Source organism: Sorex araneus, chromosome 2, assembly GCF_027595985.1.
Source record: "Sorex araneus isolate mSorAra2 chromosome 2, mSorAra2.pri, whole genome shotgun sequence".
NCBI lineage: Eukaryota > Metazoa > Chordata > Mammalia > Eulipotyphla > Soricidae > Sorex > Sorex araneus.
Window position 1 is genome coordinate 220,378,257 of NC_073303.1, and position 16,348 is coordinate 220,394,604.

Consider the following 16,348-nt stretch of genomic DNA (forward strand, 5'->3'; position numbering starts at 1 on the left):
CTGGTGCCCACTCGAGCAAATCGGTGAAAAACGGGATGACAGTGCTATATGTACAGTAAAAATTTTCTAACAGTACTATTTATAAAAACAAGGACAAAGAGATTTCTTTTGATAACTTAGTTTCTTTATCTAAATATATTTAAATATTAAAACTTTAGTATATAGTCATTATAAAATGATTCACATGATATATCATTTTATACTTTTTTCCAAAAATTGTTTGCATTATACAGATGCTTCATGTTGAAATTAGGTAAGATTATATTTAAGTGCTTAAAATGCTAGTGGTTACTGTGTTGAATAGCAGAGATATGTAATAGTGCTTGAAGAAGGCCAAGAGATCAATAGAAAAGTCATCAATTCAGTATTTGAGAGCAATTAGCATACTTCATTTGCCTTTACCTTTAGAAATTGTGGTTAACAGAAGATCTGCCCCACAGCTTGGAAACTGGCCTCACATGTTGGGGGAAATGCAGCTCAGATAGAGAAGGGAACATCAAGTAGAGGATGTTGGGAGGACCCTTTTAGGTTGGGAGATGCGAGCTGAAAGTAGACTATAGACCGAATATAAAGGCTACTCAGTACCTCTATTGCGAACTACAACACCCAAAAAGGAGAGAGAACAAAAGGGAATGCCCTGCCACAGAGGCAGGGTGGGGTGGTGGGGGATGGGGTGGGGGTGGTGAGAGGGATACTGGGATCATTGGCCACGGGTAGCTTGCCAGCCTCTGCCATGTGGGTTGGATACTCTGGTAGCTTGCTGGGCTCTCCGGGAGGGATGAAGGAATCAAATTCGGGTTAGATAGTAAGCATGTTAATTAAATATTAATATAAAATAATATTTAATAAACATTGACATAGGGAACTCGAAATTTTCCCCATCAAGTTCTCCTAAAAATCGATCTTCCTTCCTTCCTTCCTTCCTTCCTTCCTTCCTTCCTTCCTTCCTTCCTTCCTTCCTTCCTTCCTTCCTTCCTTCCTTCCTTCCTTCCTTCCTTCCTTCCTTCCTTCCTTCCTTCCTTCCTTCCTTCCTTCCTCCTTCCTTCCTTCCTTCCTTCCTTCCTTCCTTCCTTCCTTCCTTCCTTCCTTCCTTCCTTCCTTCCTTCCTTCCTTCCTTCCTTCCTTCCTTCCTTCCTTCCTCCCTTCCTTCCGTGCTCTCAGGGATCACCCCGGGTGGTGTTCAGGGATTATTTAGGGTGCTGGGAATCAAACTTGTGTTGGGCATCTGCAATGCCCCCACCTTATCTGCTGTACAATCCCTTAGCTCAGCACTGTGTATTTCTTTACTCCACTATACTATGGTGATGGAACTCACTTGAGATATAAATGACTTTATATTTTCTCAATTTGCTTTCAGTTTTAGACTTTTAACTCCTACCCTTTTAAAATTCAAATTAATATTGTTTATGGATATTCATAACAAAATTGCAAAGTACAAAACAATTTGACAGCTATGTGAAACATATAAAAATACAGCTCTATATGGTTTCTATTATTTCATATTATATAATATCGTTTTATAGTTTCACTGATAGCAGTGATAGTCACTAATGAATACAATAACCAGAGTATGTGTGTGTGATGATATTAATATATAATAATGGTAGAAAACAATGGTGTAAAAACAGAGAGGAAAAGATACTACCTGATTGATAAATTCTTTCTTGAAATGATTAGCAATTGGCTTCAGAAAGTAAGAAAATTCATATCTGTAAAGATAATATTTTCTTAGTAATAAGATAAGCTGATAAACTTGGTGCATAATGTATTTTTAAGACTAGTAGTTCTATGATTTATAATTATTATTACCTAAATTTCAAATTAGGAAATTGGGAACTTGTGATGAATGACTTGTCCAAGATTGCTTATGTAGGGTAAATGACTTGCCAAGAGTCCATGATTGCTTCCAAAGTAGACTACAGATGGTTTGAATGTAGACAAAATGCCTTAGCTTCCTTGTGATAAATTCAGTGAACTTTAGGGCATCATTTTATATCCAGGTTAGAGAAAGATTAATGTGTAAGTGTGCTTAATTGTTATTTTTGCTCATGCATATTTTTGTATTACTTCTCAGTTTCATCTTTTGTGACATTTATGTGAAGATTGGGCAGTACCATGAAGTCAGTGATGAGAAACCATTCCTCTGTCACAATGTTCATCTTGCTGGGACTGACAAATGACCCACAGCTAGAGATTCTGATTTTTGTCTTTCTGCTTATCACTTATTTGTCCAGTATCATTGGGAATCTGACCATAATAGTTCTCATCCTGATGGATCCTCACTTAAAAACAGCTATGTACTTTTTTCTTCAAAATTTCTCTTTTTTGGAAATCTCATTCACGACTGCCTGTGTTCCCGCATACCTGTACATGATATCAAGCGGAGACAAAACCATCTCCATCGGAGCTTGCTTCGGTCAAATCTTTTTTATTGTCCTCTTTGCAGCTACGGAATTTTTCCTCTTGGCTGTGATGTCCTATGACCGCTATGTGGCCATCTGCAAACCCCTGCATTATGTGACCATCATGAACAGCAGAGTCTGCAGGATTCTCATCATCAACTGTTGGGTATCTGGCTTATTGATTATTTCTCCACCCCTTGGCTTGACCGTACCTCTCGAGTTCTGTGGCTCTGTTATTGATCACTTTGCCTGTGATGCTTCTCCAATACTAAAGAATTCTTGCTCAGATACTTGGTTCATTGAGCAGTTGGTTGTTGCCTGTGCTGTGCTGACTTTCATCCTGACCCTTGTGGGTGTGGCTGTATCCTACATCTGCATCCTCAGGATGATCCTCAGACTGCCCTCTGTCCAGCAAAGGAAGAAAGCTTTCTCCACCTGTTCCTCTCACTTGATTGTGGTTTCCCTCAGCTATGGCAGTGCCATTTTTATCTATGTCAAACCTTCAGCTAAGGATGAAGTGGCCATGAATAAGGTAGTTTCTCTGCTTGCTACATCTGTTGCCCCTTTGTTGAACCCTTTCATTTATACCCTGAGAAATAAACAAGTCAGAGAATCCTTTCATAATACTCTGAAAAGATTCACATTTATTTCAAAGCAGGAATAAAACAGAATATGGGAACTCAAAGTAAAATAGCATATTTATTTTTTAATATGGTTCCAAATCGAAGTCATAAAAGTGTCATAGGGTAGTCCTGCTACCTCCATTTTAACTTTCTGTGGTTTCAATTTGACAACTGTCCCCTGACAATACTATATGCAAAAGAGAATTTTAAATACCTTGAATGAATTGCATCACATTTACATAACTTTTATTATAATGTATTTTCTAATTGTTCCATATTATTGTTATTATTTGTTAGTATCTTATTATTAAGATATAAAATGAATTTTATAGTGAGCTTGAATTCACAGGTGAAAACATAAACTATTTAGGGTTACAGTTTTAGGTTTCAAGTATTAATATGGATCTAAAATTGTACCCCCCTGTACTAGATGCTACTACTATGTTTTGACATGTTTTTCAAGAGAGATGAATGTCTAAAAATGCTAAATTATTCTATTATATATAGGTGTATCTACTATCCTAAATCTATTAACTGTTTTATCTTAAATTCTCAACTCAACCAAGTCTTTGTAAATTATTCTCATGCTATTTAAATTATTCTCATCTTACATGTGGAAGTATATGCCACTTTTTCTTGCAATAGAAGTTTTCTGATCATGTCTTCTTTTTTCAAGAAAATAAGGTCATTGATTTTCTGTGAATGTAAGTCTGTTTTTGTCTTTATATCAGGATTGTCAGTGCTGCTTCACAATAAAAAATAGAAATCATAAGTATTTGTATGAATTCAGTCACTGTCACTGTCATCCCATTACTCAATGATTTGCTCAAGCAGGCACCAGTAACGTCTCTATTGTAAGACTTGTTACTGTTTTTGGCATATCAAATACGCCACGGGTACCTTGCCAGGCTCTGCCATGGGGGCAAGATAGTCTCGGTAGCTTGCTGGACTGTCCAAGAGGGGCGGAGGAATCGACCCCGGGTTGGTTGTGTGCAAGGCAAATGCCCTACCACTGTGCTATCGCTCCAGCCCATGAATTCAGTAGGAACTTTATTTGAGAAGGGGAAGGAAAGAGTAAGGAAGCTGGGCAATGGGATTTCCATAATTAGGAAGTCCAGAAAATGTGGACAGTTTTCTTTTTTTTTTATTTTCTCTTTATTACGGAGAGGGGTAAGCACTCTGCATTGGGCTTTAGGACGTGTAAGATGTGAATATATAGGGGCTGAGGAAGAGGAGGATACTTGAATGGATTATGTTTTTTACATCTTGGGCTCATTTTCAGAAACTTTCTTCTGGGTCCATCCTTTTTAATCCTCCTTTTGAGATGAAATGATTAAAAATCCCTTAAAAGAAAAAGGATTTCTTCTATCCCAGTGGGGCTAGATCAGATCTATGCATGATATCTACTTATCCTCATTTTACCATGCTCTCTCAGCTGTGGTGCCAGACACAAGACTAAGAAGCCATCTCGAATAGCCCACTCCAGCTTCTTATTTCAAACTGCTGAGGTCATGCCCGCCTGAGAAGGACATCCACCCAGGGTGCCTTATGTGAAGTGGGCAGGAGAGAGGTGGTCGCCTTGAGAAGGAAATCTACCTTCTTTCTCTAGCCATCTTGGTCCCCTGCGGAAATACCTGGGGAACATAGGTATGATGAGAATCTACTTTGAGCACCTGTACAGTACACACTTTAAGTCTCCCTAGCTCCACAAGGCGGTAATGAAAGAGGAAACCTTAGTTTCTCCTTGCCAGCCACTGAGAGAAGCTCCTTTTTTGGCTCTCCCCATCCCCATCATGCATTAACAGTCCTGCAAATTCCTGGCACATTCCTGAGAATGGGAAGTTAACAATTTCCCAACATCATTGATTCTGCCCCAGACCGTAGGCTCATAGGAAACTAAGAGCTAATGGCCAAATGGTCAAATAGATTACCTACACAGACTGAAACTAGCCACATCACCTCAGGTACTCTTGACGCATAAGATTCTTGTTACTTGATAAGTAACACAAAGACCCAGTTTTTTTCTTTTAAATATTTTAAGTTTTATTGAATCACCATGAGATAGTTACACGCTTTCATGTTTGGGCTACAATCTCACAATGATCAAACACCCATCCCTCCACCAGTGCACATTCCCCACCACCAATATCCCGGGTATACCCCCCCCCTTCCCCACCCTCCCCCTGCCTCCATGGCAGACAATATTCCCCATACTCTCTCTCTACTTTTGAGCATTATGGCTTGCAACACAGACACTGAGAGGTCATCATGTTTGGTTCATTATCTACTTTCGGCATGCATCTCCCATCCCAACTGGTTCCTCCAGCCATTGTTTTCTTAGTGATCCCTTCTCTATTCCATCTGCCTTCTCCCCTCTGCTCATGAAGCAGGCTTCCAGCTATGGGGCAATCCCCCTGGCCCTTGTACCTACTGTCCTTGGGTATCAGCCTCATGTGATGTTATTTTATACTCCACAAATGAGTGCAGTCTTTCTATGTCTGTCCCTCTCTTCCTGACTCATTTCACTTAGCATAATACTCTCCATAAGACCCAGTTTGTCTATAATTCCCCACCCCCGCCCCCCAAAACACATACACACAATGAGCCATATTTAACTTAATCCTATACTAAATTCCTCCCCAGCTAAGGATTTTTCTTCTTCTATACTCTAATAAATCGGAGCATCTTTTCTTTTCAACATTTTTCTTGAAAATATTGAATCACTTGGGAACCGTAAACAAATATAGAGACCTATCTTCATCTGTGTCTGCATCAGTGATCCAACAGTACCTGCATTCTGCTTTTCCTTGCTAGCATGGGAAATAATTCTTGCAACTTAACTTCTCTAAGACTGTGGAACTCAGGTTGGAACAACAAAAATTGCCCTTGCAGTAAAAGAAAATCAGTTTCAAACCTTATCCACCCTTTCCTGGTTCATCGCCTTCCCTCACAAAAAAGAATTTTAGGAGAAAAAGAAAGAGATACATACTTGATAGAGAATGTGGGCTTCTCCAGAGTGGAAAACACAAGTACATACCCCAAAGAGATCTCTGAAGGGGTGGTGATTGTTTTCCAGGATAGGAAACACACCTTAAAGAAAGAAAGTGCACATCTCAGGGAGAGATGGAGGAAAAAATGCTATAAAGGGAAAAAACCGTGTTGCTGGAGTCTTGAATCCTCACCAGCAGAGGAGTAGGGGATCCTCGAGTGACTTAGGAAAAGTGGAGAGGAATGAGGTAGCAGCCTCAAGAAGGAAATCTAGCACTTCTCACATCACTCAGGGAAGTGCCTGGGAAATCTAGGACCGAAAAAATACAGCAATGAGTCGCCGTACTGCACAGACACTCACATCCCACCAGACCCATGAGGCAGACCCTCAAGCTGTGCATGACACCCACTTTACCTGCAATGTGTGGGAGATGATCACTGCCACCTGATTTTTCAGAAAGCCGTGGACTCATCCTGGAGTAAGGAATTGCTCTGTGCATGGAAAAGAAAGTCAGTCTTTCATCTTAAACACTTTGTTGTTGCTGCTCACTGTCTTTTCCTCAAGGAAAGGAATTTCAGGAGGTGAGGAATAATGAGGTAAAACATGTTTATTGGGAGAATAGAAGGAGAGAAGGAGAGAGACAGATTTGGATATGTGCTGAAGAGAGAACATGGGCTCTTCAGAGTGAAAAGAATCAAGAGTAGTGTTTTGTGGTAGGTTAAGTATAAGGAAATGCCTATAACCTCTCATGGTTCATGATTTATTTTTCTTTTTTTTTTTTGGGTCACACCTGGCAATGCACAGGGGTTACTCCTGGCTCTGCACTTAGGAATCACCCCTGGCGGTGCTCAGGGGACCATATGGGAAGCTGGGAATAGAACCCGGGTTGGCTGCGTGCAAGGCAAACGCCCTACCTGCTGTGCTACCAGCCTCACTCATGGTCCTTTCTTGAGTTCCTATCCTAACCTTTGTCCATGAATTCCTGTTGTCTCTCCTCTTTGGAAGTTCAACTATATTTAGGCCTGGAATTCTGCATCTCAATGTTTTCCAGGACCCTAAGATGGGTCTTTTGTGTCACAGGCCTCCATGTGGTCAGGCTGATTTATATTTCAGATACCATTTCCCCCAACAAACATTACTACCCCCTCCAGCCCTATCTTCGTGTCTATAATGAAAGGAAACAAACATCGCAGGCAGAAATGTGGAAAAAAGCCCCATAGAGTGAAAGAAAGGAAATACACAGCTCAGATATGCCAAGTTAGTTTATATACAGCTTTCCTCCAAATTGATTGTCCAAAGTTTGATGTTATAGTGGTTGCTAAAGCAGTGAGATTGGAGTTGTTGGTTTTCTTTTGTTATTTTCAGTGTTATCTTTAATCCAGGGCTGGAGCGATAGCACAGCCAGTAGGGCATTTGCCTTGCATGTGGCCGATTCGGGTTCAATTCCTCTGTCCCCCTCAAGAGACTGGCAAGCTACTGAGAGTATCCTGCCCACACGGCAGAGCCTTGCAAGCTACCTGTGGCGTATTTGATATGCCAAAAACAGCAACAACAAGTCTCACAATGGATACATTACTGGTGCCCATTCAAGCAAATCGATGAGCAACAGGATGCCAGTGTTATAGTGCTACAGTGCAAATTTCTTATTTACATTATTTTTTTCCTTTGTATCTGTGAGCCTCACTCATGCAGGAACTGGCAGAGGAACCCAGGTGTGTGGGACCCGGGACTGAGATCTCCAAGCCTGCTTGGATTGGGACTGGGCCTCTTCCACCCAGATCCCCATTTTCCAGTAGCTAAGCAGTCACACCCAGAAACTTCCCCGTGTAATCCCATCAATGGCCAACATCCAGAGACTATAAAACCAAGCTCCCAGAAGCACACGGCTGCCACAATTTATAGCCTAGTTCTCCCTCTGTGAGAACCTGGCAAGCTACCGAGAGTTTCTTGCCTGCATGGGAGAGCCTGGCAAACTCTCTATGGCATATTCATATGCCAAAACCAGTAACAATGATGGGGCTCATTCCCCTGACCCTGAAAGAGCCTCCAATGTGGCACCGTTGGGAAGGACAAGTAATGAGAGGCTTCTAAAATCTCAAGGCTAGGATGAATGAAGACGTTACTGATACCAACCACTCGAGAAAGTCGAGAAAGTCGACGATCAACGGGATGATAATGATGATGATGTATCTATAGAAAGCATTATAGTGAATGGCTGATTACAAAACAGAATGCAAATATAAAATGTAATTTACATTTCTTCCTTCCCATTCATATCTTTAAGTCTATTAAACTGGGTAAAAAAAATTGCACTCAGATATATTTGGTTATACATTGATAGTTTGAGAATCTGAAAGTCTTTTTGGAAAGAGTTTGGACCTGAACTTTTATAAAACCAATATGTAAATTTTTTTCTTTTTCGGTCACACCTGGCGATGCACCGGAGTTACTCCTGGCTCTGTACTCAGGAAATTACCCCTGGGGGCGCTCAGACCATATGGGATGCTGGGAGTCGAACCCAGGTCGGCTGTGTACAAGGCAAACACTCTACCTGCTGTGCTATTGCTTCAGCCCCAATTTGTAAAAATTTTAAATAAACAGAATTTCAGGATATTTAATTAATTAATTTAAAGATTATGACTTATTTATTTATTTTTGCTTTTTGGGTCACACCCAGTGATGCCCAGGGGTGACTCCCAGTTCTGCCCTCAGGAATTATTCCTGGTGGTGTTTGGGGGACTATATGAGATGCCAGGTATTGAACTCGGGTTGGCTGCTTGTAAGGCAAACACTCTTCCACTGTATTATATCACTCCAATCCCTAAAGGACCATTTTCAGCATTTTAGTTTGCATTTATATCTTCCTGAAAAGTGGGAGGAAGTGAAAAATGAGTTTTATTAAACAGGACAATAATAGGTTTATTCCTGCGGACATAAATGTTAATCACTGATGTTCCTAGGAAATTTAGGACTCAGATCATAACATATCAGTGAGTGCAAGAAGGTTAGTTGAGCACCAAAAGAGTAGAATATCAATGCTGTCTAGATTTCTCAATTCTGTACATAATAATGGACAGAATCAAGTAATAATATTCCATTAATATTCCAATAAGTTATCATTTACTGCAAATTTATCCCCATGCATTTCTGGGAATAAATTAACCAAAACAAGATTTATTAATAGCTGTATCATTTGGGACCTCTAGGTGTGACAGAATAGGATTTATAAAACTGACTACCATAGAATTTGGGAAAATAAATTGGACATTGGGAATTCTTTCAGAACTCATCATTATTTTTTTACTCAGTTTTCCTTTAGTTCTTTGAGATAGATGCAATCCTTTTAAGCATGTCTTTGAACGCTTGTATCACTTGCTTGTTTCTCAGAGTATAAATGAAGGGGTTCATTACAGGGGCAACTGAAGTGGTAAGTACTGACACCACCTTGTTAATAGCTACCCCTTCTTTTGCAGATGGCTTAACATAGATAAAGATGCAGCTTCCATAAGTAATAGAAACCACAATTACATGGGAAGAACAAGTTGAGAAAGCCTTTTTTCTTTGCTGGACAGAAGGGAACCTGAGAATGGTCTTGATGATGTATGTGTAAGACATAATGACACAGGACAAGGTGAACATGAGTACTAAGACAGCCAGGACCAAGACAAGTCGTTCTAAAACTTCTGTGTCAGAGCAGGTGATCTTCAGGATAGGAGCAGCATCACAGCCAAAGTGATCTATGACATTAGAGTCACAAAACTCGAGTTCAATGCCCATGCCAAAAGGTGGAATGATAATGACTAGAGTAAGCATGTAGCAGCTGATAAGGAGTTTCATGCAGACTTCATTGTTCATAATGGTTGTGTAATGCAAGGGTTTGCAGATAGCTACATAACGGTCATAAGACATGGCTGCCAAGAGAAAAAACTCTGTTGCCCCTAAGAGAACAACAAAAAATAGTTGAGTGGCACATGCATTGTAGGTAACTATATGGTCCCCAGATGCCATGGTGTAGAGAAATCTGGGAATGCAGACAGTTGTGAATGAAACTTCCAAGATGGAGAAATTCCGGAGGAAAAAATACATGGGTGTTTTAAGGTGAGAATCCACCAAAGTGAGAGTGATAATGGTCAGATTCCCGACAATACTCAACAGGTAAGTCAGTAACAAAAAGATAAAAAGCAGAGTCTGTAGAATCGGATCATCTGTTAGTCCCACCAGGATGAAAGTTGTTATTCCTGTATAATTTCTCATTACTTATTTTTAACTGTGGCCTGGCCTGTATGCAAAAAAGAAAAAAGAAATTCGATCAAAGAAAGAGGCTTGATGTAATTTAGTAATTGGCTGAGATAAAAATGTTATATAAACCAGTATATATTTTTTGTCAGGAATGCTTTTAGAGTGGTAATTAATTCAGTTATTATATTATTGGGCAATATTGCTAAGCATTACACTGCATACCATCCAGAAGACTCTTGCTAAAGATACATATGAATTTGTATATGTAGAATTTACCCAATATTGGCTGTATTGATAAATAGAAATCAAATTGTTTACATTATCTGTGTTTATGAACAGAAAAAATGCTATCATAAGAAATACATGACTTGTAATTTTTTTTTTTTTGCTTTTTGGGTCACACCCAGCGGTACACAGGGGTCACTCCTGGCTCTGCACTCAGGAATTACTCCTGGCGGTGCTCAGGGGACCCTATGGGATGCAGGGAATCGAACCCAGGTCATCCACGTGCAAGGCAAATGCCCTCCCTGCTGTGCTATCGCTCCAGTCCCATGATTTGTAATTTTATGACAGCAATAGCTTCTGATGTGCTCATCATCTTAGTTCCATGTGAAATAAACTGTTAAAATTGTAAAGTTAACAAATGGGTCTCGGACCGCTGTATGTCTGAAGCCCAAATCATGAACAGCTTTGTAATGGTCTATCTCACGGTGATTCAGTAAAACATTTTTTTTCTCCTTTCAAATTGTTTCCATTTTCGCTATGATAATCAGCATTTCCCTCTAAAGCATCATAGGTCTGTTTTCTCTCTTCCGATTTTACTTTTTTATCTTTCGTTTGCTTTCTGTGTGTGTGTCTGTGTGTGTGTGTCGGGGGGTGGAGGCAGGGGCAGATTGAGGGATGGGGACTACATTCAACAGTGTTTGGGGGCTATGCTGTACTAGGGCTTGAACTTCCCTTGCCCCTCACTCCCCCTCCCCCCCCGCCACCCCCGTCTCTCTTCCTCATCCCTCCGTTTACTAAACTGTACAAAAACATTCTCAAAGTTCATTGTGAAGACAGAACCAAAGCATTTCTTAGAATCATACAAGAGAGATATATTTCCTTCTTTAGAACCACTTGCAGTTCTAGATTCTCTTGGTATCAAATTCAAAGGCTGGAGCGATAGCACAGCGGTAGGGCGTTGGCCTTTCATGCAGCCACCCGTGTTCGCTTCCTCCGCCCCTCTCAGAGAGCCGGCAAGCTACCAAGAATATCGTGCCTGCCCGGCAGAGCCTGGCAAACTACCCGTGGTATATTGGGTATGCCAAAAACACTAACAATAAGTCTCAAAATGAGAGACGTTACTGGTGCCCGCTTGAGCAAATCGATGAGCAACAGGATGACAGTGACAATGACTTTGATTCTTCATGATATCGTTAACTGTGCAGTGCCCCTAACTTCCTGCTTACTAATCCAGCTATACCAACCCATAGTTCCTAGAACAGCTGATTCCCCCAACCCCCCTCTCCTACCCCCTCCACACACCTGAGGATCTTCACAGCACTTTCTATTTTCTTGAAATGCTTTGCTTGTATTTTTGCTTTTGTGTGTGACTGGATCTTGATTTTTTAGATGCCAACTTAAACATAACCCTACCAAGAATGCTCTCCTATGCTTTTTTCTTCCCCTGTGTTATAAGAACACTGTGTTTCCTTTGGGATACCTATAATCTGCAATTATATATCTATTTAATTTTGACCTCCATCATCTACTTCATAAGAACACAAATCATATCTATTTTGTAAACCACTATAAATCTAGGACTAGAACATTTCCTGGCACATAAACAGATAATCAAAATCTTTTATTGAATATATGAGAGTGTATATTTTATACTTGGTCATTTGTTGAGCATTACACTGAAAATGTAATCAAAATGTTATATCACGAGTCATTTATATTTTAGGTTTTAAATGTTAAACTAAAGATCTCTGTGTATCAGGGCAATCTTAGTTGTGACAAAGATTAAGTGATAATCTTTTAGCCACAATCATTCATATTTATATGAGGCTATTTAATCTGTACTAAGACTAAACAAAAATAATCCTTTTAATTTTGTAGGGAGTCTCCTGGTTGTGCAGGCCTCGTCATTTGGTTTCCTATCCAGCTATGTACCTCTGCTGGATTCAGTCCTTTGAATTCTTTCCAGTTTAAGAATCATTTTTTTAAAAACGACTTCTGGCTAAGTGGACCTAGAGGAAAAGTTTCCATTTTTATTTGTTGCTTTATCTCATTTTCTCTGGGTTTGGGTTTGATGAAGGATAATTGAAAACCAAACCCAAGAGTTCCTCCTCCTTCTCCTTGAGAGTCTATTGGATTAATGATAAGAGCTAGTAACGATGCGAATAGAGCCTGGAATACGAAACCTATATTTTTGTTTTTGAGGGGTGAGGAATCGGGATAGACATATTGGTGCTCGGGAGCTTTGCCTGGCTTCTTGCCCAGGAGTAAACCCTGGAAGTTCTTAGAGGACAGACATGGTGCTGGAGATTTGAAACAGGGTTAGCCGGATGCTAGGCAAGTTCCTTATCCTCTCTACCATCTCTCCAGCCCTAACATACCTTTCTTAGGAGATTGAGATAACCTGATGGAGAAACTGGGTTAAACAATTAATGGCTATTAATCCCTGGGAAATTCAATAACAGATTCATCTTCTCAGTCACCGAAGTTCAAACAATAATTATATGTGTTCTATTAGGTAGAGAGTCTCTTGCCCAAACGCCTGGCTGTCTTCCCCGGGCCCCTCGGAGGGGATGGGCTCCAGCTTCCCTCCCCACCCCAAGGAGAGCTCCTGGCGGCCCAAGACCACCGGAACCTAGCTACAGCCATGCTGGAGGCTCCTCTCTACACGTTCAGACAGGCGTCATGCATGAAGGTACCGGCAGAGGAACCCAGGTGTATGTAATCCCATCAATGGCCAACATCCAGAGACAGACTTAAAAGCAAGCTCTCAGAAGATATCTTTAGCCTACTTCTCCCTCTGGGAGAAACTGGCAATCTTCTGAGAGTTTCCTGCCCACATGGGACAGCCTTGCAAGCTTCCCATGGTGTATTCATATGCAAAATCCAGTAACAAGCTGGATCTCATTCCCCTGACCCCCCCAGTGCAACATCGTTAGGAGGACCAAGTCGAGATAGACGTTTAAAATCTCAGGGAAAGGACGAAATGAGATGTTACTGAGCCCGCCTCAGAAATCAGTGATTAACAGGATATTATGTGTGTGTGTATATGTTCTATTAGGTAAAAATAATAACTATTTTTATCGTATTAGTACAGATCACTGTCATCCTCAATTTGGTCGAGTGCGCACTAGTAACGTCTCCATTATGAGACTTGTTGTTACTGTTTTTAGCATATTAAATATGCCATGGATATCTTGCCAGGCTCTGCCATGCAGGCGAGATACTTTCGGTGGCTTGCCGGGCTCTCTGAGAGGGGTGGAGAAATCGAACCCAGGTCGGCTGCATGCAAGGCAAACGCCCTACCTGCTGTGCTATATCGTTCTAGCCCATGAATTAGTATAGATATTTAAAAATATTTTTCTCTTAGGCTTTTAACATCAAGCTCATACATAACAGTTGTTAAATATATTTTATTTACTCTTTCTATTTTCTTCTGAGGACCTGCTGCCTTTTCCTGTGTTAAAAGACTTCCCAACACTCTTATTTTATCTCTAGATTCTTCGTTTCCTCCATTCCCACACCATTATATTTCAAATATGTATACAGTTTTTTTCTTTTATCCTTAAAATTAAGGTCCTCTTCAATTCTAAAAGAATACTTGGTGAGGGGCTGGAGCGAAAGCACAGCGGGTAGGGCGTTTGCCTTGCACGTGGGCGACCTGGGTTTGATTCCCAGCATCCCATATGGTCCCCTGAGCACTGCCAGGAGTAATTCCTGAGTGCATGAGCCAGGAGTAACCCCTGTGCATCGCCAGGTGTGACCCAAAAAGCAAAATAAATAAATAAATAAATAAAAGAATACTTGGTGATAGGTCTGTTCATCATCTATATAATTCAACTGCATGCAGTATAACATACAATTTAATCTTTGAATATCTTTTACATTTAGTTACACATCACTTAACCATGAAGTCATATTATGAGGATTCTGTTGATGAGATTTTATCATTAGTGAATGTCATACTGTATTGTCATATAGTGTAATTTCATAAGCCTAGATGGTATAGCCTACTATGTGCAACTGGGCTACATGTTAAACCTTCTTGCACCCATTATCACATATGTTGTCTATTGTTAATTGAAGATTGTTAAGTAATACATTATAGTATAAAGTCAAAAGTTATTCCCTGCCCAAATCTCTTAATTCAACATTTTTACTTAAAATTGTCAATTCTTACCCCCTCAGTAACCAGGGATTCCATATTCTCCTCTGAACTAGTTTTAAGACCCTCTTTTAAAAAATATAATATTGTATTTCTTGAGAATACTTTTCTGAAATTCCCCCATTGATTAAAAGCAGTCTCTTTTATTTCTACAATGTTTCTTTTGCCTTCTGTTTGAATTATTACAAAAGAATAAGAAAGTAAAAAGCTCTTAACTAAATGGGTTCTGATTTATTATAAATAAAATGTTCAAGGTCTAAGGGTATCTTTATAAATTGAGAAAGCTAATAGCACAGCGGTAGAGCATTTGCATTGCACGAGGCTGACCCTGGTTCGATTCCTCTGCACTCTCAGAGAACCCGACAAGTTACCAAGTTACCGAGAGTATCTCGCCTACACGGCAGAGCCTGGCAAACTACCCGTGGCGTATTCGATATGCCAAAAACAGTAACAACAAGTATCACAATGGAGACATTACTGGTGCCCGCTTGAGCAAGTCAATGAGCAATGGGATGACAGTGATACAGTGATTCCATAATTTTGAATATAGAAATCAGTGGGTCAGCATACCAGTAAATGTTAGGAGCAAATTCTAAGGAAGAATCCAAGTTTTCTAAATATGATTAACATGCTCCCTTCCCTCATCACAATAGCAGATTAGCAGGATATATAAAGACTTATTTTCTTGGTTTTAATGGTTTGCACTCACCCATTAGGAAGTTTGCCACTTTCAGCGTGTTTAATGTGTTTGTCTTCCAACGATACTAATATATTAAAGTTCTTTCCTTGGTCTCTGCATTATTTCTAGAAAATTTACAGTAGCATTTTATGATATCTAGAAAAACAAATTGACCAAATGTTTTAAAGCTAATAACAATTTATGTAACTCACCGAGGCATATTTATATTTAAATGAATAATAAGATATTTCTTGGAATAAGAATATTATTACTATATATAAGAATTTATAAAAGGGGTCTGAGCAATAGTACAGCATGTAGGTTGGCACTGGCTGACCTGGGGTCGATTCTGGGCATCCCATATGGTCCTTGAGCACACTCAGGAATAATTCCTGAGTGCAGAGCCAGGAGTACCCCTGAACATCACTGGATGTGCATTTCCCCACGCTCCCTAAAAAAGAATTTATGGAAAGTGCCAGCCCAAAAGGTCCCCTTGTATATTCAATTTATAGTTATGACAATAAGTAATAATTATAAGAGTTACCAAATATTAAATATTAATTAAACAGATAACATCATTTAAAATTCCCAAAACAACTTTTGAGGTTGGTTGTAATTTAATTCTCATTTTTGTAATTGAGTATAAAGATTCAGAAATATTTAGAATCAGGGCTAGCTGCGGTCTTTAACATGTGGTAAAGCAGGAATGTGAATTCAGTGTTCTGAGTACAAAAATCCAATCCAAACTGTTACAAAACTCTGATGACTCAACTATTTGATTTATTTGTTCCTTCTTTTGGGAAAAGGATCAACAACCACTTCGTGATTTTTATCTGCCAATAACTTTTAGAGAAGTAGATGAATCTCTGAGATCGCTCTTTAATCTAAGAGAAAAGAGTTCTTCAACAATAATAATTAATTGCAATAGTTATTCCTGAAAATTTTTCCCATTTGCAGTCATTGTTTTCTGGGTTTCCAACTTCCCTTATCACTGAAATGAAAACAGCATCTTCTCAGGAGAGCACAGTT

At 39.8% G+C, this 16,348-nt stretch overlaps 2 protein-coding genes across 2 annotated transcripts; one reads left to right on the plus strand and one right to left on the minus strand.

Annotated features, from left to right (window-relative positions):
• The first annotated feature begins 2,127 nt into the window (after positions 1-2,127).
• LOC101542722 (olfactory receptor 6C2-like) lies at positions 2,128-3,066 on the plus strand. Its single transcript, XM_004601907.3, has one exon. It carries the CDS (start codon positions 2,128-2,130, stop codon positions 3,064-3,066), a length of 939 nt encoding a protein of 312 aa, XP_004601964.3.
• Positions 3,067-9,329: 6,263 nt separating this feature from the next.
• On the minus strand, positions 9,330-15,388 carry LOC101542456 (olfactory receptor 6C2-like). The gene is made up of 2 exons (XM_004601906.2): positions 15,350-15,388; positions 9,330-10,293 (listed from the first exon to the last, which is right to left on the minus strand). The coding sequence occupies exon 2, from the start codon at positions 10,266-10,268 to the stop codon at positions 9,330-9,332; it is 939 nt and encodes a 312-aa protein (XP_004601963.1). The 5' UTR covers positions 10,269-10,293; positions 15,350-15,388.
• Between the last annotated feature and the right edge of the window lie 960 nt (positions 15,389-16,348).